This window comes from Triticum urartu, chromosome 5A, assembly GCF_056163025.1.
Source record: "Triticum urartu cultivar PI428250 chromosome 5A, HENAU_Tu73, whole genome shotgun sequence".
Classification (NCBI taxonomy): Eukaryota; Viridiplantae; Streptophyta; class Magnoliopsida; order Poales; family Poaceae; genus Triticum; species Triticum urartu.
In genome coordinates, this window is record NC_141877.1 from 146579599 (window position 1) to 146604440 (window position 24842).

General features: G+C 52.1%; 1 protein-coding gene and 1 pseudogene across 1 annotated transcript; both read right to left on the reverse strand.

Annotated features, from left to right (window-relative positions):
- Positions 1–4291: 4291 nt before the first annotated feature.
- LOC125506986 (uncharacterized) lies at positions 4292–6201 on the reverse strand (annotated as a pseudogene).
- Positions 6202–10636: 4435 nt separating this feature from the next.
- Positions 10637–16284, reverse strand: LOC125508599 (peroxidase 24). The gene is made up of 4 exons (XM_048673355.2): positions 15958–16284; positions 15687–15878; positions 15401–15566; positions 10637–11312 (listed from the first exon to the last, which is right to left on the reverse strand). Exons 1-4 carry the CDS (start codon positions 16177–16179, stop codon positions 10897–10899), a joined length of 996 nt encoding a protein of 331 aa, XP_048529312.1. The 5' UTR covers positions 16180–16284; the 3' UTR covers positions 10637–10896.
- Positions 16285–24842: the final 8558 nt, after the last annotated feature.

Here is a 24842-nt window from a genome sequence, read left to right on the forward strand (position 1 = left end):
TCTTTGGGGTGCTATTGTTGTCTTAGGACTTTCACACCCAACTGCTTGTTGCATTGCAATTTGCAAGTAACCTTGCTTCAACGATAGAAGAGAATTTGGTGATGTATGTGCTATCAACCCGGTTATGGACTACTATGTCTGTTCCTAAATAGATAGCATACTAGAAAGCATGCAGTCTAAATTTGGCTCATGCCATAAAAAGAGTATTCAGATTGTTTAGGTGAAAATGTATCAGCAAATTTTCATGAAAACATATTTTTGTAATTATTGTATTAACGTACATACAAAAAGTGACGGACAAAATTATATATTATATGTGGGAGACCATGCATGTCCAGAACATCTTTGTTTATTTTTTTTTCGAACCGAGGCAAAAGATTTGCCTCATATATTAATTAAGAGAGAATAGAGTTTTTACACGAGCCCAACAAATACAAAGTGGTGTTACTCTCCCGGTATTATAGTACCTAGCTTCTTAGCCCCGGCGGTGACCCAGGTGAGGGCTTCACTCTTGATGTTGCTTAGCAGAATTGGGGGTGGCATGCTCTTGTTGCGGAAAATGCGTGCGTTCCTCTCATTCCAAATGGTCCATCCAATGAGCATGGTGAGGGATGCCATGGCTTTCCTGTTGGGAGTGCACAAACTCGATTGGCTCACCCACCAATCCTTAATGGAGTCCTGAAGGTGCCATGTCGAAGTGTCAAGGTTGTCGAGGTTTAGCCACCCGTTGACCAAATTCCAAAGGCGAAGGGTGAAACGACACTTGACGAAGAGGTGTAGTCTAGACTCCAGCTCCCGTTTGCAGAGGGGGCAAAGATGGCAATTCGGCCATCCCCGGCGTGCTAGGCGATCAGCGGTCCAAATCCGGTCCTGGATGGCAAGCCACGCGAAGAACTTCACCTTAGGCGGTGCCCAGACTTTCCACACCGTGTGATCCATGGAAGAGTAGAAGGTTCCGAAGAATTGCGCTGAGTAAGCAGACGCCGCCGAGTATTGACCATTCGTAGTGTGCTTCCAAGAGATCTCGTCCTCCGCATGCTCCTCTAGGTGGAATTCTGAAATGAGCATCCAAAGCTCCACAAATTGGTGGATGTGAGCCATCGTGAAGGTGATAGACATCTTGATTTTGGAGGTCCATGCGCCCTCGTTGAGTGCTTCCTTGACCTTCCAGTTTTTCCTTGTGGATGCATCGTGGATGAGTGGCGCAATATCCTTCGGTTTGCGGCCATGAACCCAAGGCGCATCCCAGAAGGGTGTTTTAGCCCCATTCCCAACGGTGATAACGGTGGAGGCATAGAAAAAATCGTAATCCTCTTCATCACATGGGTTTCCCAAGCCCACCCACATTTTGGATGGCACCGTCCACTCAAACCATATCCAACGCAAGCGCAGTGCGCGCGCGAATTTGACGGTGTTTAGCACGCCGAGGCCTCCACGCTCGTAAGGGCGGCAAACTAAGTCCCAATTGACCTTGCATTTTGCTCCAGAGGTTTTGTCTGAGCCAGACCACAGAAAAGCGCGTTGTAACTTGCTTGTGTTATGAAGGGTGCTCAGCGGGACGTGGATAGATGTGATGAAGTAAACCAACAAGGAGGATAGCACAGACTTTACCAAGGTGGTGCGACCAATAGCGGTGATGTTGTTGCCGTCCCATGGAATAAGTTTGGCCGCCACCTTGTCTTCGAGGAACTGGAAGTCTACTCTCTTTAATTTCCAAACCGAAAGCGGAAGACCCAAATATTTCATGGGAAAGGATGCTCTTTTTGCAGGTAGATTTTGAAGGATGGGCTCAAGGTTGAGGTGGCGACATCGAATCGGAACGACCGAGCTTTTGTGGAAGTTGGTGGACAGACCGGTGGCATCTCCAAAACAGTCCAAAATGCCAGCAAGGTTATCAATGTCTCTCTTGATGGGTGCCATGAACACTGCTGCATCATCCGCATAAAGAGAGGTTCTCACAGTGGTGCCACGGCCACAAACTTTGTGGAGCAACCCCTTGCGAGTGGCCAAGTCAAGAAGATGTTGGAGCGGATCAATAGCAATGACAAATAGGAGGGGCGACATCGGGTCCCCTTGTCGCAACCCCTTTCCATGGTGGATAGGAGTGCTAGGCACCCCATTCAGGAGGATACGGGATGAAGATGTGACAAGAAGCGTGACGATCCAGTTTCTGAACTTGCTGGGAAAACCTTTTCTTTGTAGGAGTTCAATGAGGTACTCCCATTTCATGGAATCAAAAGCCTTGCGGATGTCCAACTTGAAGAGAAGCGAGGGTGTTTTGTTTTTGTGCAACCGACACGCAAGGTTCCTGGCATGCATAAAATTGTCATGGATACTTCTCCCTTTTATGAAGGTACTTTGGGCATTGGAGACAATAGAGTCCATGAGTGGACGAAGGCGGTTTGCGAGAATTTTGGCAATGATCTTCGCAATCGCATGGATGAGGCTAATAGGTCGGTAGTCCGAGATCCCCTCCGCACCTTCTTTTTTGGGCAGCAGCACGACATTTGCAGAATTTAGCCAATGGAGATTGGAGTCGTGAAGGTTCTCGAAGAGATGAATAACCCGCATGATATCACCCTTGATGATATTCCAACATTTCTTGAAGAAGATACCGGTGAAGCCATCGGGGCCAGGAGCCTTGTCGTTGTGCATATCATTGATAACCACCTTAACCTCCTCGGAGATTGGGTCTGCAAGCTCACCCAACTCGTGGGTCTCTAACTGTAGTTCCTCCCAATTTAGGTCCCTTGCTCTTGGGGGCCCTCTTCCCATCACCTCAGAGAAGTGCTCAAATATTACTTCCTCCTTTGCATTGTGGTCAGTGACCCACCCCTGATTGTGGTGGATCCTGTAGATGTGGTTCTTTCTTCTCCTAGCGTTAATACGGCGGTGAAAGAATTTTGTATTTGCATCTCCTTCCTTCAGGTTTGACATTCTCGCACATTGTTTCTTCCGTGATCTCTCGAGCACCGAAAGACATATGACCCTTCTTTTAAGTTTTGCTCTGAGGTCTCTCTCATCAGGGGAGAGTGTCCGCTCTTCTTGAGCCAAGTCAAGATGGAGAATGACAAGCAGGGCTGCATGAAGATGAATATTAGCCTTCGAAAAAAGGCCCCTACTCCATGCAGCGAGCCGAAGGCCAGTCGTCTTGAGTTTATGGTGGAGCACTTGGCATGGCTCGACGTGGTCCGTTTGCTTGTTCCAAGCATTGTGAACGATCTCAGTGAAGCCCGGCATAGATGCCCAAAAATTTTCAAACTTAAAAGCACGGGGCCTTCTAGGCCCCCTCACATCGGCAAGGAGTAGAGGGCAATGGTCCGAAAGCGAGGATGACAGGGCATGGAGGATGTGAGTGTTGAATTGGAGATCCCACTCGGCGTTGCAAAAGAAGGAGTCCAACTTGCACAACGTCGGGTTCATCCTCTCGTTACTCCATGTGAAACGCCTATTCTGTAGGTGAATCTCTTGCAGTTCACAATTTTGAAGAGTTGCCCGGAAACGGTTTATGCGGCTACGGTTAACATTTCTCTTGTTTTTGTCACGTGCCCGGTAAATTTGATTGAAGTCACCAAGCGCCAACCATTTCACCCCACATGGTGGTTTTTGATCGATGAGCTCCGCAAAGAACACATCTTTGCAAGAGGAATCAGTAGGGCCGTAGACGGTTGTGATTTTAAAGTGGACCTCGGTGTCCCTGATGTGAATCATGGCCGAGAGGCAGTAAGTGGAAATCGCAATGTCATGCACATCAACGATAAGGTCGTCCCAGAGCAAGAGGATCCCACCTCTTGTCCCAGCTGCCGGGCGTTGCGCGAAACTGCGAAGTCTATTCCCCCCAAGGAAGGCAGCGGTGAATTGATCAACATTGCCGAGTTTGGACTCTTGCAAGCAGGCAATTTGGCACGACGATGTTGAGATCGTTTCATGGACAGTGGCTTTTCGGTCTGGGTTGTTTAGACCCCTCACATTCCAGCTGAGCACGTTGATCTGTTGTTCTAGCATAATGCAACATGGGGCACCCAGGTAGTAAGCAGTGGCAACAGTAAGATGACAATAGGTAGTCCAGCCATCCAACTAGCTTCAGGCAAGCCACTGGAGCCGCAAATCCCTGGTACAAACACCAAGTGGGACACACACGCACTACACCATGGTACAAACACCATGCATGACACTCCCACACACGAGCCTTGCAAAATAGCGATACAAGGCTTACAAAGCACAACCCAAATGCTACTACGAACTAACATAAGAACAGGCAGGACCCAAGGTGTCTGATCAGTCAGATGCATCAGGCTGGAGAGGCCTCCTCAGCAGCCTCAGATGAAGCCATGTCATGGTCCAGGGCATCCTCACCACCGTGATCCAGCAAGGCGTTCTCCATAGCAATCGCTTGGGCATCATCCACTTTGAACAGGGCATGCAGCGCAGCTAAAACATCCACTGGGAGCTGATGCTTGAAGGTTTTTGCGAGCTTGTCGAGAACCTCCACAGTCACATCTTGTCCATCCTCAACGATCCCTAAGTTTTGGCACACAAGGGTCTCCGCTGATTTGGCCAGAGGAGCAGCTTTGCGTGCCCCCTTCCTAAGCCGAGCACTGGTGCGCCTGAGAGTCAGACCACCACCGCTGCTGGAGATGTCCAGTCCTGCCATGGTCTTGCGGCGTGTCGCTGGTAGCCGTGGAGTAGGCGATGGCAGGATGGCCTGCGCGCACAGCTGGAACAGAGGCGCGAGAGGCGCAGGCACCACGTCCTCCGCAGCCACCATGTCGCCCTCCGCAGCCACCGAAGACAAAGCAGGAATAGCAGCCAGCACCGAGGTCCCCTCATCTGCCTGGAAGGAACTGTCCTGGACCTGCAGCTCATCGAAGCCGAGGGGGCGCTCAGGCGTCATGGACGGCAGGGGAGCGACGAGTCGAGGCACGGAGCACAAGGCCACTGCCGCTCGAGCAGCAGCATCGAGGTTGGCGGCGATAGACGAAGACGAAGAGCTGCGCTTGGAGCCGGGGGTGTGCGGGAGCACTGAAGTTGGCGACGATGTTGGCGTGAGATTGTCGCGCGAGAGACGGCGGCTGGTGTGCGGGTGAGGAGACCGCGCCGGGCTCCGTCCCCTCGAGCCAGGGTTGGAGGCATCTACCCCTGCAGCCATGATTTGCAGCGGCGCCATCACCGGTGTAGGGGAGTTGCCGGCGTGTCGACGACCACCAGAGCGCTCCCTGGTGCGGTCCTGTCCGTCATCTCTTTGACGGTCACGTGGGTTGCGTGAGAGCGAGCGCCGCACCCTGTCGCACCACCCATCCCAAGGACGGTCATCGCCACGTCCGCGGCGGCCACCATTGTCGTCGTCGTCGTCGCGTCTGCCAGGCGGCGCGCGTCATGCCTCTGGCCACCCTGGCCACCCCGGCAGTCACGAGGAGCTGGCGCCCCGTCCACCACATGGCGGTACCAGGTGAACTCGGAGACGTCCGGAGGAGGGGGGTTGTCGTCATCGTCACGCGCCTTGGTGTGGTCTTCGAGCAGGTCCAGGTGGATCAGGGCGCGATGGCGCAGCCCACGGCGGCCCCGACGACGGCAACCACGAGCGGGCAAAGTCAGCCATTTCACTTTGGGGATGGTGTTTGGGCTCGCCGTCCACGCCCAGAGCGCCAGATAGCGCGTGTCATCCTTGCGCAGGGAGGGCTGCTCGATGTAGTCCAGCGAGCATCCACGGCGATGACGAAGGTAGCGATGTAGTTGTTCCAGCCATGAAGCGGGATGCCCTCGATGCAAAGCCGGACATGGTACAACATGTCCTCGTTGTCGGCATGAGCCTCGAGGCGCCAGGCACGTACGAAGACTTGGAAGCCGCCGTGGGGGAAATTGCCTTGGGTGACTGCTTCAGTGCAGTGATGCTGATGCATGAACTTGGCGAGGTACTGCTCTGGATAGTGCCGGACGACGGTGACGTCTGCTTGGCGAGCGCCGACGGCCTTGGCGAGCGCAGCGGCAATGGTGTGGCAAGGGACATCATCCCTGGCGCCCTCGAGCCACACCACAGCTGCGTTGGACGACAGCAGTTCGGCCTCTGCCTGCATCTCCGGAGTCGCCGGCACGACGACAAAGTCCTCTGCCGGCCTGGCAGAGGCGTCACCCAAACGGGGCATGGCGTTGCGGTCGACCCGCAGCGGTGGTGGAGCGGTTTGGGGGAGTGGCCAGCCTCTGCCCGGGCCGAACCGTGGAGACGCGGCTTGGTTGTTGTCGGGGGTGGGTTGTAGCGACCTGACCCGAATGGATCACGTCTACTGTGCTACGGTGTCATCCCTGGATCAGTAATGCTGACACCACACAGTACATCGAGGTTTTATAGCAGAGTTGCAATCACACACTTATTACATCGATGGCTCAAAAAAAAACTTATTACAATAAATATGGCTGAAGGCCATCTAATATCGATAACAGCGGAAGACTCGGAAGATAAATGGGTCCATCAACTCCAGCGGCATCACTGAGTATAGAACCACGACCTAAACGCACCTCAATCGTCGTCTGAAAAGTCTGCAACATTAACGTTGCAGCCCGAAAACGGGTCAGCACATGGAATATGCTGGCAAAGTAACACATAGAGAGTAATGGAATGAAACAGCTATACTACATGCATATATGGCTGGTGGAAAGCTCTATGGTTACAGTTTTGCGTAAAGCCAATTTTTCCCTACTGCAAAGGAATAAATTTATTTAACTATCATGGTGGTTGTGAAACATTGAGAATGGTTGACAGCATTCTCAATCCCAATTAAAAGTAATTAAAACCCAATAACATTAATTAGAAGTAACATGTTGAGATTCACAATGATATTCAAATACTAGATACTCAAGTTGTCCATAACCGGGGACACGGCTAATCATGATTAGTTTGTTACTCTGCAGAGGTTTGCGCACTTTTCCCCACATGACTCGATCGCCTCCGTTTGTTTTCTCGCACTACATGGTGTTTGAGATACGGATGACCGAGACATAGTCTTTCAGAAGCACTAGCACCTTACATGTGGGGTAGACCGGTACACCTACATCCCCTACATCTGCTAGTCCACCCCGTAAGAGTTCGCACAACTTAGTCAACTATGCCAGAGCCCATAGTAGCATGTGGCTGCACACGGAAGTTTCTAGCATGAAAGATCTTATGATCCCTTTGAGCCTGGGTGGCGGTCCAAAAAAAAACAGGCAAGTCCTGATAGACATCAGGTGCCTCAATCCACCCAGATGTGTGTTTAAGTTGCCACCTTAGATAAACCATTAAAATTATCAATCTCACATCTGTCATGGATATCACTCACCCAATCCACGTCTACTAGCATAGCATGGCATAATAAGCAAACGTAGAGGTAACTCCCAAGGGTTTGATAATAATACAGGTAATAGGTACTACCGCATCTACTTCCCATCCCACAATTTAATTAGATCCTAATCATGCAGTGTGTGAGGATTGATCTAATGCAATAAAACATGGGTTGTAGAAAAGGTATGATCAAAGTGTTACTTGCCTTGCTGATGATCCGCGAGTCCTAGGGTTTCGAAGTAACAAGCGGCGCAATCCGGGTAATCTATCGCAGACAAACAACAAGCATACAATAAGTACTCATCTAATGCACAGGTAAAACTCGAACAAGAGAACGAACCAGGTAGTTCAACTTAAGAACTCCGGTTGCCAGAAAGAACGAAAAACAAACGGCGGAAGAAAACAACTCGGTTCTAGCAAGTTGAAACTAGGTCAAAATTTTACTGTAACAAAAGCTTGTTCAAGTTGATTAGACGGAACGGCGGTTTCGAGACGAAAATCCAGGCGCTTGAATCACCTGATTCCGATAAACGAGCGAAAAGAAAGACTAGGAAGAAGATCGGATCTGAGATCGTGATCGCGGAATAAATCCGACGAAAAGAAAAAGAAGAACGGTTAAACGAACGGACGTTCGTTAACCTAGAAGAATCCGATGATCACGTTCGTTAGGACGAACGGTCTGGCGAACGGTCCAAAGGCAACTAAATCGGAGAAGAAAACGAATCCGATCTAGGGTTTCGGAGAAGGAAAACCGATCGAAAAACTGATCTAGAAAACCGGAACGGTTTAGAGAAGAAAAGAATCGGAACGATTAGAAGAAAACGATCCGAGGAAAAGAATAGATGTAGCGCGGGGCTACCTTGGCGAGGTCTCCGGTGAACGGGGCTCCGGCGGCGTCGGCGTAGGGCGGCGGCGTGGGCAAGGTGCGGCGGCGGCGCGGGTGTGGGGCGGCGGCGGCAAGGTGCGGCGGCGGCGCGGGGTGTGGGGTGGCGGCGCGGGTGAGGCCGCGGCGGCGGCGCGGGGTGTGGGGTGGCGGCGCGGGTGAGGCGGCGCGACGGCGGTGCAAGGCGCGGTGTGGAGGAGAGCTTTGATTTGATGTGTTTAGAGGGGGGGTGCTTGGGTATTTATATTGGGGAGGGGAGGGGTTTACTTGGGGTAGAGGACAAGGAATTAGAATAGGAGTAGGAAAGATCTAGAAAATAAACGGAGTAGGACTAGGAAAACAAAATAAGGAAAAGGGGACAAGGGGCGCCCTAGAATCCTAAAAGGATTCGGTCCTAGCAAGAGGCGGCGGCGGCCGACCGGCTCCTGGCTCGGCGCCTGGCGCCTGGGAGCGCGGCGGTAGGTGGCTTGGCTTGGGCCTTTGGCCCAAGGCGCTGCTCAATTTTTTTTTAAATAGTTTCCTCGCGCAGAAAAAAAACAAAAAGGGATCTAAACAAACTCCGAAAAATCTAAAGTAAATTTTCCCCGACTCCTAAAAATGAGCCGAACAAAATGAACTTTTCTCCGGACCTAAAATGCAATTTTCGAAAACGCGCATTTTTCCCTATCCAAATAAAATGCAAATAAACACCGGAAAGCAAAATTGATCTATTTATTATATCTTCATTTTTCCTAAATTTGGGAAAGTCATATTATTCCCTCTCTCATATATTTTGACACCGGAAAATTTATTGAAGATAAAATAAATAAATCAAATGATCCTATTTTTCAAAATTCGAGAAAACTCTCAAATATGAAAATAACGAAATCTCCAACTCTCTCCGAGGGTCCTTGAGTTGTGTGAAATTTCTAGGATCAACCAAAATGCAAGAAAATATGATATGCATATGATCTAGTGTATAACATTCCAAATTGAAAATCTGGGATGTTACATGGGTCGAGGCAGCGGCGGAGGCACGACGAGGCAAGCGAGCGCACTGAGTGGTTTCCACTTGTTGCGGCAGCCCCGGGCGCGATGGCCGTTTTCCAGGCAGCGGGAGCACCGGAATGGGTCGCGGCAGAAAGCAGCTTTGTGGCCTGGAGCAAGGCATCGGCAGCATCGGCCTTTAAGCCAGGCCGGAAGGGGGGCGGCTTGAAAGCTTGGTCGGCGACAGCCGGGCGGCGCGGGCCATGACGCGATTTGACCTGTTGCCAGCCGCCGGCCACTTCTTCCACGCGCCCCGCGCCCGTACCCGCTGCCAGCAATGAAGGCTCAGGAGCAGCTGGAGGGCAGATGAGCGCGAGCCTCCCAGGCGCGACGTCTTGAATGCTCGAAGAGGCAGCAGGATGCTCCCGCACTTGAATGCCTGCAGCAGCGGAAGGAAGCGCCCCCTCATGAATGCCCAAGGACACCAACGGCTGCACTGGGTCAGCAGAGGCAGCGGGCGGTGGTGGCGCGCGCAGCTCCTCCTGTGGCGTGTCAGGGATGAAACCAGGCGAGGCGCCGGCAGAGGCCCGGCAGCGCGGCGGCGAAACTGGATCTGGATCCGGGATCGGAGCAGCAGGGGGTGGCCGCAGGAGAAGCACCGGCTGAGCCGAGAGCGCAGCGCCTGCGGGGCCGCTAGCAGGCGGCGGTGGGAGTGGCATAAACCACTCCGCGGAGGCGAGGGAGGTGTGGATGGCCGCGACGCCCGGCGCCGGCGCGGACGGGCTGCAATGGGGCGGGGGCGGGTCGGGGAGCGCCATCCTTTGTATACTATACGCCTCACTTTATGGTAATTATTTTCCTCTCTTCTTTAACATCTTTGTTTATGAAAGGTGGACTAAGTAATTCAAGGCACAACTTGAAACACGGTAATGTCTGTTTAGGCTCTCTTACCTTTTGTATTTGAACAATGGTTGATTTCCGTTTGAACTGTGCTGGTACATAAAGTGGAGTAGTGGAGTAAAGCCTTGAGATGTTTTTGTATGATTAATTCCTGAGATGAGAGAGCTTATTATATATGGAAGAACTTGGTTTCTTGATCTGTGATATTTGATTCAAGAGGAATATTGATTCATGAAGAATGATGTTTCAAATTATGTATGAGACACTTTATCTCGGCAAAGAATCCTGCATACTTTGATTGAATAAATGAGAGGTTGTTAAAAAAATGTATGCAACAAGAATTTGGTACTATACACTTCGTGTGAAATTTCAAAAATTCAAGAAGCTTATCATATATCTTTTTAGGGGAAAGTTATTCTATATATGATTATATGTGTTAGGCGAGACGTGTGTTGCACGTGCATGCGTACTAGTTGTGAAAAACAATCGAATGGCCGGAGCCTTCATTAGATACTAAGATGTGGAAAAAAAATCAATGCCAGAAAATGGTATTTTTATTTACTTGAAATACGTAACCGCCCAAGGAAAATCTCATTTCTCTTTTCAACGCATCCACACATTATGCAACTCGAAACCACAAAAATAAATAAATTATGCAACCCAAGAATCCATAGCCGGCGGCCTAGTCTTCGTGTTCGACAATAGCCGGCCTGATTATTCATTACGGCTTCCCTCATGTCAACACCAAGGATATAAACACAAACAAACTAATCATAACTAATTACCACCAAAACATCACAGCGTATATGTAGTTATGTACCAATCAATCAGTTCATGAGTTGACGGCCCTGCAGTTTCTCCTGATCTCTCCCTGCCCGCCGGTGAGCACGCCGACGCGGCCCATCTTGCGCACGGCGTTCTTGAACTCCTGCAGGAAGTAGCCTTCCTTGGTCAGCGCGTGGATCATGCCGGCGGCGCGGCTGTCGGCGAGCAGTGCGGCGTCGGAGCGGAACAGGCCACGGCCGAGCTTGAGGTTGACGTAGTAGTGGGAGTCGAACCGGGCGGGGCTGCCCGGGTCCATAGGCACGGCGGTGACGTTGTTGGAGGGCGACCCACACGCGGCGCGCAGCTGAGTGGCGTAGGCGGCGTTGAGGGTCGGGTCGGTGGCGGGGGCGACACCTGTGGTGGTGGAGCTGAAGAGGCGGCTGCCGAAGAGGTTGCAGTGGCCGACGCCGATGGTGTGCGCGCCTGCATGGCAACATATATAGGAGTTAAATAAAGAGTTTTGCCACTAAAAATTAGACGTGCAGTTTCTCCGTGAACAGTGAAATGTAAAAAAAATCTGATTTGTTTTTTGTTGTGACAAACATTGTTGATTGTTTCAGCTATGTGGAAAATTTCATGACAAAAAAGCAATCCTACTTAAAACAAAACAAAATCGATGCTCTAAAAATGTTTTTTGAAAACATTTTGGAGAACATTTCTTTTTTTCTATCTGGACTTTCATGAATGTCATTTCATCATTAAACTTTGGATGCAAGTGAAACACTCTACAAAGTTTGTCACAAAAAAATTAATTTTTTTTATTTTCTTAATACTTTCTTGCATTTTACTGCTGAAGAACACTTTTGAGTAAAATTTTACTGTATTCAGTACATACACTTTTTAGGTAATTACAATTTTTTTTTGCGGCGAGTGTTCTATATAGTCTTATTCGTGTACACTCAAAAGTGCGCAGTACAATTGGTTCATCGAATTGTCGTAGTTTGACTCTAGCCGACGCAAAGAGGTTTTTAACGGCGGGCTACGTAATGGTGAAAAATCTACCAACCATTCACTTTGATATTCATGCACCCCTTTAGTATATGCATGTATTCCAGCCCACTCATCTGTATCAAATGATTATATCAAATCAAAACGTCGGCCACACACACACACACACACCTCATCTCTTCATCGATCTCTCTCCTCACATGCATGCATGGCATGAATATGACAGCCCACTCTCTTCTCTCTCACACAACAAACCACCTCTTTTATTCCTCCTTGGTTATTATAAATAAATTATATCCTTTCACTTAAAATGTTGATTCTGATAATTTTTCTTATATTTGAACTTGTAGCATCAAAACCTATTCAACAAGATCTATCTTGGATATATTTTAAACATGTTTAAATTTCAAAGTTTTAATACACTTATTTCACTCAATTTCACTGTGTGAATCTTCTTATTTCAGTGTGTCGTGCCGATAATTGTGAGAATTAATTATTATTTTTGAAATGATTGAAATCTGTTTTTCTCAAATGAGTGAAATGTGTGGACTCATTTTCTTTAAATGAGTGAAACCAGTTTTTTGAAATGAGTGAAAATAGTTTTTCAGATGAGTGAAAGATGTTTTCTGAACCGAGTGAAATTAATTTTCTGAATTGACAGAAATCAGAGTTTGAAATAAGTGGATTCAGTCATTGAGTGGGTTCTAAAAATAAGTGAAATTAGAGTTTTAAAATAATGAAATAATTTGGAATACCGGAATCGATTTTTGAAACGACTGAAAAAACCGGATTTCATTCATTTAAAAGGTGCAACTTATGTTTGGGAGACTGCTTCGGATTTCATTCATTTAAACGACTGAATATAAGTCTTGTTCAAGGGAGGTGAGAGAATATTTTGGCATGCATGCAACCGCTTCTTTCCCCCTACTAGACTCTCTCCCTCCTAACAAAAATTGGCAAATTGATGCTACGTGAAACAACTCCACCAATCCCCAAAACAATACCCGGTTGATCTTTCCCAGTTACATAACCAACCGCTAGAAACACCAAATTCCTCTAGCCAAGTAAGAAGAACAATGATGGACTTTCTTGACTCAAGTAGTATTTGCATGGGTCCACTCTTTTGCATTGTGCGCTACCTAGCCCATGCTGTTCAGGTGGTGCAATCTATTATATGGTCCAGACAGCTCACTTTGTGGCATTTGGCAATTGGGACTACTACGTCGCTACATCAACTAGAAGCAGTGTACTCTTGTTGGGACTACACTTCACTGAACTGTACGCCATAGATGAAGCACTTAACCAATGATAGATATCAATGGCCAAATAGAATCCAATCTCTTGCGCCACAGCTGCTTGGATTTGATATGGTGTTGGTTAGGAGTGCTGGTAGTTGGTAGTTAATGGTAACCACCACTAAGGCATGCACTAACTAGGCGTACTGTCGAGTGCATCACATGTAGCTGTACCACCTGCATTAATTCACGCGCATGCATGACATGCATCTCGCCTCCTTTGGTTGATAGTACGTAGTAGTACTAGATAGATCAAGTGATAATTCCTTGATGAGACACTGCCCACTTAGTTTTGCTGCCTGATTGAGCAGGAAACACGCATGCATGCATGCATGCATGGATTACAACTCAGTGCTGGCCCTTTAGTGGAAAGGGCAAAACTTAGATCGAGTTTGCTTTTGACTTGGCCATGACAAACGGATTTTCCGACAACCATGAGCATTATTGCCATGCAAGCATATTGCTGTTGTTTCCTTTTAGATTTCTTAGTAAGGCTCAAAATAGGCTTCTTACAGAAGTCAGCTGTTTGTTAATTATTGATGAATGATGACCTAATTTTAGGATTTTTGGAAGTGCATTGATAGAATTAATCCGAGGTACGTGATCGATCCACCTAGAAACAAGCAATCATAGCAGCATGACAACACTGAGATTTGTTTTTTTTTTTTAGAATCAACACTGAGATTTGTTAACGAGGTTCGGCAACTGATATGTTATTAGCTATTCATATATTACCTTATGTCCCTAGTTAGTTTGTTGGTACTTGTGACCTGCACGCCCTATTTATCGCCATGTTAGCTTTGTACTGTTTTTGGCTATGTTGTTGGAACTTCTGCACCATCGTACTGCCGTGGTTGCATGACTTGCTTTGTCCTACTTTAGTTTTTTCTAAAGTCAGGCGATGGCCTTCTCCTTTAAAAAAAGGTATATAGTATAGTAACTAGTCTTATTTTTAGCTCGAAAGGGCCGTATGGCAGCTATCCTTGGGCTGCATTTCTTTTGGCTACCTAGCTTATCGGCAACGGGCGGCCATGCATCGACCGGCTCGTCACATGCATATGCATGGACGCACGCACTCATGCATGCTTGCCCGGTGGTTGCTCCGTCCCTTTCGATCGCTAGCCACTTACCTACACTTGGCTCTGGCCTCTGGCCAACATCCACCGACATGCGTGCATGTGCACCGTCTATTGCGGCGTGCATGCTCACCACGCGGGCGCGCACTCGCCAACAAACAGACGGACCCGTGCCCGCCGGTCCGCCGTCGATCCATCGGTGCATCATCTTTTTTTTTTTTGCGAATGATCGGTGCATCATCGCTCATGCATGTCCATACAATGGCTACCGGCCGGCCGGCCAGTCGACGTCGCCCCGGTGTAGCGACTGTGCACTGTGGCCACTCTCTCGTACCCATCAGCGGGAGGTCGCCGTCGCCCCGGTGTAGCGACTGTGCGGTGTGGCCTTCTCTTTTCTTTTTTTTTTTTGCAGAAACAGTGTCCTCAGATGTGACATCGGAGCGTAACTAAACACGTCGTTCGCTCGAATACTATGTTTCTTTCGTCTCACATAATAACAGAAGAGAACGATCTTAGATTCTGACAACGCTCGAATACTATGTTTTTAAAGGAAAATACTATGTTTCTTTCGTCTAATAATAATAAAAGAGAACGATCTTAGATTCTGACAGTGCGGCGCACACTGCTCCAATTTTTGGCGCATGTGATCATTAGTACATTCACTAGTTTTCTTTTGGTTTAGCTAACGACCAATTGTCTTTAAAAAACTGTGATATGAATGGCTTGTCATTTTGAAATGAAATTAGTAACACTTATGTACATGCCAGTTCATAGTGTAAGTGAGTAGTTTTCCCCCGCCCAAAAATAAGAAGGGAGGGGGGGGGGGGGGGGGGGGGGGGGGGGACAATAGATGAAACACCAATTTTAAGGGGCAAAATATAACCTCAAGGCTCCTCAAATGAATTTCTTCACAAACTAGTCAAAGCTGGGGGGACGTAGCTCCGTCAGTAAAAATAAAATGTTTTTAGTTTAGTACAACTTTATTTATTTTAGGACAGAGAAAGTACTGAAGTTGTACTACTTCCCCCCCCCCCCCCCCCCCCCCCCCCTAAAATACGTGTCTTTCGGGACATAGGGAGTAGTATCGATGGGACCAGGCCGTAGGTCCAAAATATAAGCATATGCTCGTGTTAAACTTAATGATGTTCCGCGCAAAGATAAACTTAACGGTGTTGACTTGATATGTACGTACCCGAGAGAATGACGAGGTCCTTGACGTCGAGGCCCTTGCTGGCGAATTTGGCCTCGAGGGTGGTGAAGTTATCCGACGGCGAGGGTATGTTGGACAGCGCCTCCGACGCGCTCGACACCACGCCGTCGCGCCGCCCGAGCTGCACGTCCCACAGGTCACGACCGAACTGCGTATGCATGCAGCGCACGCGCGTCAACTCTTGCATATTCCATTTTGTTAATCAGCCGTACGTGCATGCATACATTGTACTTTAATTGACTGGTGCAAGCACGATCGACTGGCCGACCTGGAAGGAGATGGCGTCCCTTGCAGCGAGCGCGACGATGTCGGCGCAGGAGACGACGCCGGGGCAGACGGCCTCCAGCACGGCCTTGGCGGTGTCGATGACGTCCAAGCCGCCCAGCGACCCGTTCGGCCCAGCGTCCTTCTCCGCGGTGTTGCCCGCCATGGAGTCGACCAGCACCGACGCGTCGCACCCCTACGTACACGAATCAGCACGACGTCCGTCAACCATGCGCGCGCGCGCGAACGCTACCGGTTGTGGCGTACGTACGTACCCTGACGAAACAGTCGTGGAAAAAGAGGCGGAGCAGCCTCGCGGGCAGCGCGGCGGGGTCGGCAGCGACGCGGGCCACCACGATGTCGCGCACCACCGCCTCCGCCGCCGGGCAGCTGGGCCTGTAGAAGTGCGCCTTCAGCAGCGCCGCCTCGCCTCCGCCGGCCAGCGCGCCGGCCAGCACGACCAACAGGAGCAACGGCGATGGCGCTGGTCTGGCCATCGAGCTAAGCCGGCGTACGTAGGATGACGCGAGAGAGCGATGGATAGCGATCGGCAGGTGAGAATAATGGGAACTCAGCTTATGGGTGTGTGGCAAGGCTGTGTGTGTCTGTGTGCGCTTATTAAAGGCTTAAAGCCCGGCCACAGCGTGCGCCCGCCGGCATTCATCTCGGCCAGTGCGGTGAGGTCCCAAGTAGAAATCGCAGCTCAGCTAGCCGTCCGATTGTCGTCGACTACCGAACCGGTGACGTTTTGCGTGGCGGACCTTGGTTGGGTGCAAGCGCGCGCCGTTCCAGCTATGGGTAACAGCGAACCTCTAGCTACCTTACCAGCTCCAGTGCTCCGAGCAACGGAATTAGTTGGCCGTCGCCAGTACAGAGACACTATCCACCGCGCATCACACGTAATACACACAAGGCTGCTGCCTAGCTAGTACATACTCCCTCCATCTCAAAATAAGTGTCTCAATTTTATAATAACTTAAGTGCAAAGTTATACTAAGGTTGAGACATTTATTTTGAAACAAAGGAAGTACTACAAAACAATCTCCATGGACGTAATATGGCTAGCCTACAAAACTGATGATCCGGAGTGCAAGGCCAACTCCAACGGGATCACCAAATGAACGACATCGAATATCTACGGACACATCAGGGCGTGTCCGTCACCTAAATTGCCCCCATTTGAAACGGATGAAACACAAATATGGACATAATTCACATGAATATGGACGATATTTAGGCAGTTGGATAGTTGGTGCGAACCTGACACAAAGCTCCCCACGGATCTCGTCTCCTAGTGCGGCGGTGGCGGCGGTTGGTCACAACGGTAGCCGCCCAGCAGCCACCACGACCGGGTCTTCGCCGTCCTTCTTCTTGCCCATTGTTTTTTTCTCGCGAATACGCGTGGAGGTGTATCATTCCATTGATAGATATGAGAGAAAACAAGGTTTTGTGGTTACCCCAAAGGCGTGTACAACTAGGGCGCCTTCAAGATTACCAATGAGCATAGGAGAAGGGGTTGCTCAGCCCGACAAGAGGGGTGTCAGGTTACAGGGATAGTTCTATCTAAACCCTTGGCACCAGCGCGTGCCCATCGCTTGGCTTTATCTTTGATGGCACTAGAGAGGTGGGAGTTGGACGGTTGCAGGCTGTCAAAGATGACTGCATTTCTGTGCTTCCAAATGTACCGAGTTGTGATGATCGCTAGAGAGGCGAAACCTTTGCGCTGCTGAGGCGGGGCCGCGGCAGTGCACTCCAGCCACCAATCGAAGAAGATGGCCTGGGCGTCCAGGATGGGTAGCGGCAGTCGACACGAAGACATGATCTCATGTCAGGTGATCCTCGAGAAAACGCAATGAGCGAGGAGGTGTTGCAAGGATTCTTCTTCCTGAGAGCATAAGCAGCAGACAGGTGGGTGTTGGAGGCCACGCTTGGCCAAGCGGTCTGCCGTCCAACAGTGGTTTTGTGATGCGACCCAGAGGAAGAACTTCACGTTGAGCGGGCCCAGCTGCGCCAAATGATCTTCCAGAATGGCGTCGTCATAGATCCCTCGAACATGATATGGTAGTAGGAAGGCGCCGAATATTGCCCATTGTGTTCTCGAGGCCAGCCGCAAAGAGAGGACCTTAGCAAATAGCTTGGCACCGAAGAGGTCGTTAGCGCTGCTACCAGATAGTAGAGATCGTTAGCACTGCTTCCACATAGCAAAGGTCATTGTCGGTGTCAAAATAGGCAGATCTCGGGTAGGGGGTCCCGAACTGTGTGTCTGAGGATCAATGGTAACAGGGACAAAGAGGACACAATGTTTACCCAGGTTCGGGCCCTCTTAAAGGAGGTAAAACCCTACTTCCTGCTTGATTATATTCGATGAGTATAGGGGTTACAAGAGTTGGTCTACCTAGAGATCGTAATGGCTAAAACCTAGCCGTCTAGCCTATAAGAATTCTGATAGCCCCTACGGACTAAACCCTCCGGTTTATATACACAGCGGGGGGCCTAGGTTTGTACAGAGTCGACTCGTGGGGGAATGAAACAACATATCCGGACACCAAGCTTGCTGTCCACGCATACAGGAGTCCTATCCGGACACAGGGGAAACGTCTTCTCCTTGTATCTTCACGACCCATCAGTCCGACCCATATCAAATAGCCCGGACACCCGAGGACCCCCTAGTCCAGGACTCCCTCAGTAGCCCCCGAACTTGCCTTAAATGACGATGTAGTATTGGCTTTGGGTCTTCGGCTTTGCAAGGCAGGTTCAGTTGGGGAACGTAGTATTTCAAAAAAATTCCTACGATCACGCAAGATCTATCTAGGAGAAGCATAGCAACGAGCAGGGAGAGTGTGTCCACGTACCATCGTAGACCGAAAGCGGAAGCGTTTAGTAACGCGGTTGATGTACTCGAACGTCTTCACGATCCAACCGATCAAGTACCGAACGCACGGCACCTCTGCAATCTGCACACGTTTAGCTCGGTGACGTCCCTCGAACTCTAGATCCAGCTGAGGCCGAGGGAGAGTTTCGTCAGCACAACGGCGTGGTGACGGTGATGATGAAGTTACCAACGTAGGGCTTCGCCTAAGCACTACGACAATATGGCCGAGGTGGAAATCTATGGAGGGGGGTGTCGGTGTCAAAACTGGCGGATCTCGGGTAGGGGGTCCCGAACTGTGCGTTAAGGTTGATGGTAACAGGAGACAAGGGACACAAAGTTCTACCCAGGTTCGGGTCCTCTTGATGGAGGTAATACCCTACGTCCTTCTTGATTGATATTGATGAGTATGGGGGTTACAAGAATTGATCTACCACGAGATCGTAATAGCTAAACCCTAGAAGTCTAGCATGTCAGATTGTGATTGTCTCTACGGACTAAACCCTCCGGTTTATATAGACACCGGAGGGGCCTAGGGTTGTACAAAGTCGGTTACATAGAAAGGAAATAGCACATCCGGCCGCCTAGCTTGCCTTCCATGCAAAGGAGAGTCATATCCGGACACGGGAGGAAGTCTTCTATCTTGTATCTTCATGGCCCATTAGTCCGGCCCATGCCACATAGGTCAGACGCCCGAGGACCCCTTAATCTAGGACTCCCTCAGTAGCCCCTGAACCAGGCTTCAATGACGAGGTGTCCGGCGCGCAGATTGTCTTTGGCATTGCAAGGCGGGTTCCTCCTCCGAATACTCCAAAACAGCTCTCGAACAGAGAGAATGTGTCCGGCTCTATAAAACAAACACCACATATATCCGCAAAGAGTATAATATTTTATGAGTCTGATCCACTAACAACTTTTGTAGCGTGACATCATGTCATAGCCCGGTCATTATTTCGAACCGTCTTTTAGCCTCCCGCTCCACTTTTCAAGATGTGGTTTTATTGGCACGTCTTGCCAAAGCAGAGATCGTGTCCCCTTATTGCGGGATTCTCATCAATACGGGCATGGGTTATACAACCACACCGCCGACACGACCCTTGGGGAATAGGTGAGTTTTAAGGCGAGTGGGGAGGCGCTTGATATTCACTGCCTTTATAAAGGGATAAGGATTCACCTCTTTCACCCATGTCCTCTTCCTCCCTGCCCATCCATTCTCGAGCTCTAGCGCTCAAACTTCCATCCTTTCCGCCTCCAAGAAGCACTCCAGCCATGTTCGAATCCGGAGCGCAAGGCAAGTGGATGGTGTCCTCCGTTAAGGAGAAGGACATCACCAGGCTCCGGGAGGCCGGGTACCTAGCCCAGGAAATCGCCCATCGGCTTCCGGCCAAGGGACAGATCGTCCCCACCCCAGAGCCCCATGAGAGGGTTGTGTTCATCCCTCACTTCGTCCGCGGGTTGGGATTTCCTCTCCATCCATTCATCTGCGGGCTCATGTTCTACTACGGGCTGGATTTCCATGATCTGGCCCCCAACTCCTTCCTCAATATCTGGGCATTTATTGTCGTGTGCGAGGACTTCCTCCGTATCCCTCCCCACTTCGGACTGTGGTTGAAGCTCTTCAACGTGAAGCCAAAGGTGAACATGGCCAAAAGGTACCTTCGTGAAGACTGTCAAGGGGTGGCAACATGTCGGAGTAAATGACCACGGGTAGCCTAGCCGGCCCCCCCTGGCCTTTCTGAAAAAATTATGAGCCGATCCGGCCCTCAAGAATCCAAGACGTGGGGCCACCTTCCCCTTGCCGGCTGTCTCCCAGGCCGACTATCGGAAGGCGGCCCGACTTTTAGCCCTCATGAAGAAAGCCGCGAGAGGGCCGACTCTGAGAAGCCGGCCACGAGAAGGCCGACTCCAAGAGGCCGGCTCCCACCAAGCGGTCAAGATCGTACCCTCGAAGTCTACATCCCCATAACGGCGATGTGACGGGGCGTGGCTACAGTAAAGCCTGCCACCCCCGAATCCCGGAGCACGCCTGGCACAGTGCGCCCTACGGAGTGGCCATGACTCGTCCGGCGCGGCACTGTTGCCATGTTAACCCTGATCTCACCCACGACGGGTCGCCAGCGCGGCCCACGGGCGGTGGGCCCCTTCAGGCAGAGAGACGCCCGGAGGCGGCCAGGCCTCCCCCAGTCGGCCCGAGATGGGGCCGGCTCCCCGTAGCCGGCTCGCTTCCCCCCTCGAAGGAGACGCCCCATTAAGGAGACAAGACGCGGTAAGGCTACAACGATCGCCCGCCGGACGGCGGCACTGTAGCCACGCTTACCTCGACCAAGCCCTCATCATCAGGTTGAGGCAACAGTAACCAGCCACCGACAAGACCCTTGGCAGTGGGGCCTGCCTGTTGACCAAGGAGTTGGCAGCCGGCGGGCCCCAGCAGTCGGCGCAGAAGCCGGCGAGCGTAGTCACAGACGGCTAGGGCCCGCGCCCAGCCGGATTACCATTGTACCCCCGGGGGGTGGGCCTATATAAACCCCCTGGGGCACCCATGCAAAGGGTTGATCGGTGCTAGTTTTAGACACCACATAGGGAGGAGAAGAAAGCGAGCCGTGCCCTTCTTCCTCCTCTCGCCAAACAGCTCAAGGAGCATCTTGTAGCCACTCGTTCATCTAGTGATCATGCGGAGACCCCGCAAAGCAGCAGTAGAGGTGTTATCTCCACGGAGAGCCCCGAAGCTGGGTAAGATTCGCCGGCATGCATGTCTTCGCCTCATCCCGCTTCCAGGCACCGGCGACGTCTTACTGGCTCCCACAATGATAAGCCACCCGTTGGCATATGTCGCATCTACCACCCGACATTTGGCGCCCACCGTGGGGCCAGGTGCACCGTCGTCCGGAGACCTGTTCTGGACGGGAACTCTCTTCCTCCCCAGCGAGCGTAGCCAGCCCGGCACGCCCGATGGCGCTTGCCACGACACGCTGCATGGCGTCGCCAATGTCTGCGCAGCAAGCGGCCTCGCCGATCTCCTTGGCAAGACCTTCATCTCTGACGAGCTCGCCTCTGACGCGGGCACCGACCACCTCGTCAACCTCCTCGGCCAGCTCCACGTCTCCAGCGAGCCTGCTGTGGACTTGGAGTCTGTTGGCTCCACCGATCCGATGCCTGTCGACTCCGACACGGCCTCGCTCGATGCTTTCCCCACCAACGTCATGATCTACAACGACCCGCTTCCCCGAGTCGATGGCTGTGAAGGTGCCACCACCGAGGTGATGGTCATCAGCCACGGCGGCGCTTCTGGCGAAAACGCCCTCAGCGCCCCGCATGCGGCGGTCCACGACTTGTCCATCCCCCTCCCGGCCGATGCCGACGCCGAAGCACTGGAGGTTCGCCACCTCGCCCTCCTCGCGGAGAGCCGGAAGTTGGCCTCCATGAGACGCCTCACTGAGGCCCACCAGCGCGAAGTCGACCGCGCCGCCTTTGGCACGCCGCCCCCAAGCGGACCAAGCCGAGCCGGCGTTGTCAGACAGCGCGGCGCTGCCGTCGCCAACATGCTAGGAGTCGACCGCCCAGTCTACGCCACTCCACTCGAGAACCTGCGCGCTGCCCAGGCGGCCGTCGACGAGTTAGACGGACTGGGGGTCGAAGAACTCCCCCACATGACCAGATGCATCCAGCAGCTAATCGATGCAGCCGCACAGCGGCACGAAGTCGACGCCCGCGCGGAAAGCCCTCCCCCGCGTCGAGAGCATGGCGCGACGTCCCGGACGCCAACTGCGGGTAAATCACGTGCGCGACACGAGAAAGAGCCGGCTGCCAGCCGAAGCCGAACCCGGGTCTCCATCGAGCGAGACGCGGAAGGCCATCCCCGAGCCGTGGAGCAGCGGGGCGGCCCGCCTCCGCCTCCGCCTCGTGGGGAGAGATATCCCACCCCACCGCCTGTTGCGCATCCGACTCTCAGCGGCCGACTAGGTCGCCGTGAAGGAGTCGGCGAGCACGACGCCCGCCATCGGATCGACCGCCTAGCGCGATCCCTGGCGCTGGAAGAAGAAGATGATGTCGGCCCTCCTTGCTTCGGCCCCCGCATCCGCGATGAGCCTTTCCCCAAAGGGTTCTCGCTCCCAAGAGACACGCCCAAGTACAACGGCTCCGTGAAGCCGGAAGATTGGTTGATCGACTACTCCACAGCGGTTCGCATAGCAAACGGCAACAGGCGCGTTGCCGTGAAGTATGTGCCCCTCATGCTACAAGGCACGGCGCGGACCTGGCTCAACAGCCTCAAGCCATACAGCATCAACAGCTGGCTAGACTTCATAGAAGCCTTCGTCCGCAACTTCACCAGCACCTACAAGCGGGCTCCCAAGCCCAGACAGCTCTCCTTGTGCGTACAAGGCCTCGCCGAGTCCACTCGCGACTACCTCACGCGTTGGGCCGAGCTCCGCAACTCTTGCGAAGGGGTGCACGAGGTGCGGGCCATAGAATACTTCACTGTCGGGTGCCGAGAAGGCACCCTCCTCAAGCACAAGCTCCTCTGCGACGAGCCGACTACCCTCGACGAGCTTCTGGTCATAGCGGACAAGTACGCCACCGCCGACTCCTCAATGAAGACTGAACTCCGGGTAGACGCGTCCGGGAAGGTACTCAACCCGGCGCCCAAGACGCCGGCTGGGGACTCCGGCCGACGCCCGCACCAGAACGACCACAAGCGCAAGGGCCCCGTACCGCCCTCCACCAGTCGGCAGGTGGCCACAGTCGAAGACGAGAAGCCCGAAGGGCGGCCCGCACCCAAGAAGCAGAAGGGCGGCAGGCCGGCTTGGTAGCCGGCCTTCTCCTACGAGCAAACTCTAGACGCCCCATGCAAGTTCCACAGCGGCGCGAAGCCGTCCAATCACACCACCCGGAAGTGCCACTGACTCACCCGAATTTCCAAAGGCGAAGGGCTCGCGCCGCCTCCACCTGCTGGTCCGCCGCCTCCGGCTCTGCAGCAGCCGGCTGCTCGGCCGGCAGTCGGAGCTGTGCACGACGAGTTCCCCGACGAGCATGCCACCTATGTCATCTTTACAAGCCAGCCCGAAGACCGGCGCAGCAGACGCCGAGAGCACCAGGAAGTCAACGCGATCGCTACCAACCCCTCCGAGCACATGCACTGGTCAGAAAAGCCTATCAGCTGGAGCCGGGCCGACCACCCAGAGGTGATGCCATCTCCTGGCTCTTATGCGTTGGTTTTGGATGCCACCCTTGCAATGGACAGACGCGCCGCCCGCTTCTCCCGCGTGCTGATAGACGGCGGGAGCAGCATCAACATTCTATACCGTGACACCCTGGAGAAGCTGAACGTCAAGACGAAGCAACTCATGCCTACTCGGACTGTGTTCCATGGCATTGTACCTGGCCTGTCCTGCGCCCCCATTGGCAAGATCAAGATTGATGTTCTCTTTGGGGACAAGGATCATTTCCTCCGGGAAGCAATCTGGTTTGAAGTGGTGGACCTGGAGAGCCCCTACCATGCACTGCTTGGCCGTCCTGCCTTGTCCAGGTTCATGGCTATTCCCCACTATGCTTACCTCAAGATGAAGATGCCGAGCACCAAGGGCATCATCACCGTAGCCGGCGATTACAAGAAGTCCTCCAAGTGCGCAGCAGCCAGCAGCCGGCTGGCCGAGTCCCTTGTGATTGCCGAAGAAAAGAAGATGTTGGACCGAGTCGTGGCCATGGCAGGCAAACAGCCGGCCCTGTCCCCCGATCCCAAGGAGTGTGATGCCCAAGGATCTTTCCAGCCGGCCAAGGAGACAAAGAAGATACCTCTTGATCCCGAGCACCCAGAAAGGTTTGCCGTCATCGGGGCAAACCTAAACAGCAAATAGGAAGGCGAGCTCGCTGATTTCCTCCGTGAGAATCGGGATATCTTTGCATGGTCCCCTAAGGACATGCCAGGTGTTCCGAAGGAATTCGCCGAGCATAAGCTACACGTCCGAGAAGGCACAAAACCAGTCAAACAACCCCTCTGCTGACTGTCGGAGGAGAAAAGAAGGATTGTAGGGGAAGAGATAGCCCGGCTTCTGGCAGCCGGCTTCATTATGGAGGTTTTCTTTCCAGAGTGGCTCGCCAACCCGGTCCTCGTGCTGAAGAAGAACAACAAGTGGCGCATGTGCATAGACTACACGAGCCTCAACAAGGCCAGCCCCAAAGATCCCTTTGCCCTACCAAGGATTGATCAAGTGATAGACTCCACGGCCGGATGCGAGCTGTTGAGTTTCTTGGATGCTTACTCAGGATACCACCGGATAAAGCTAGATCCGGACG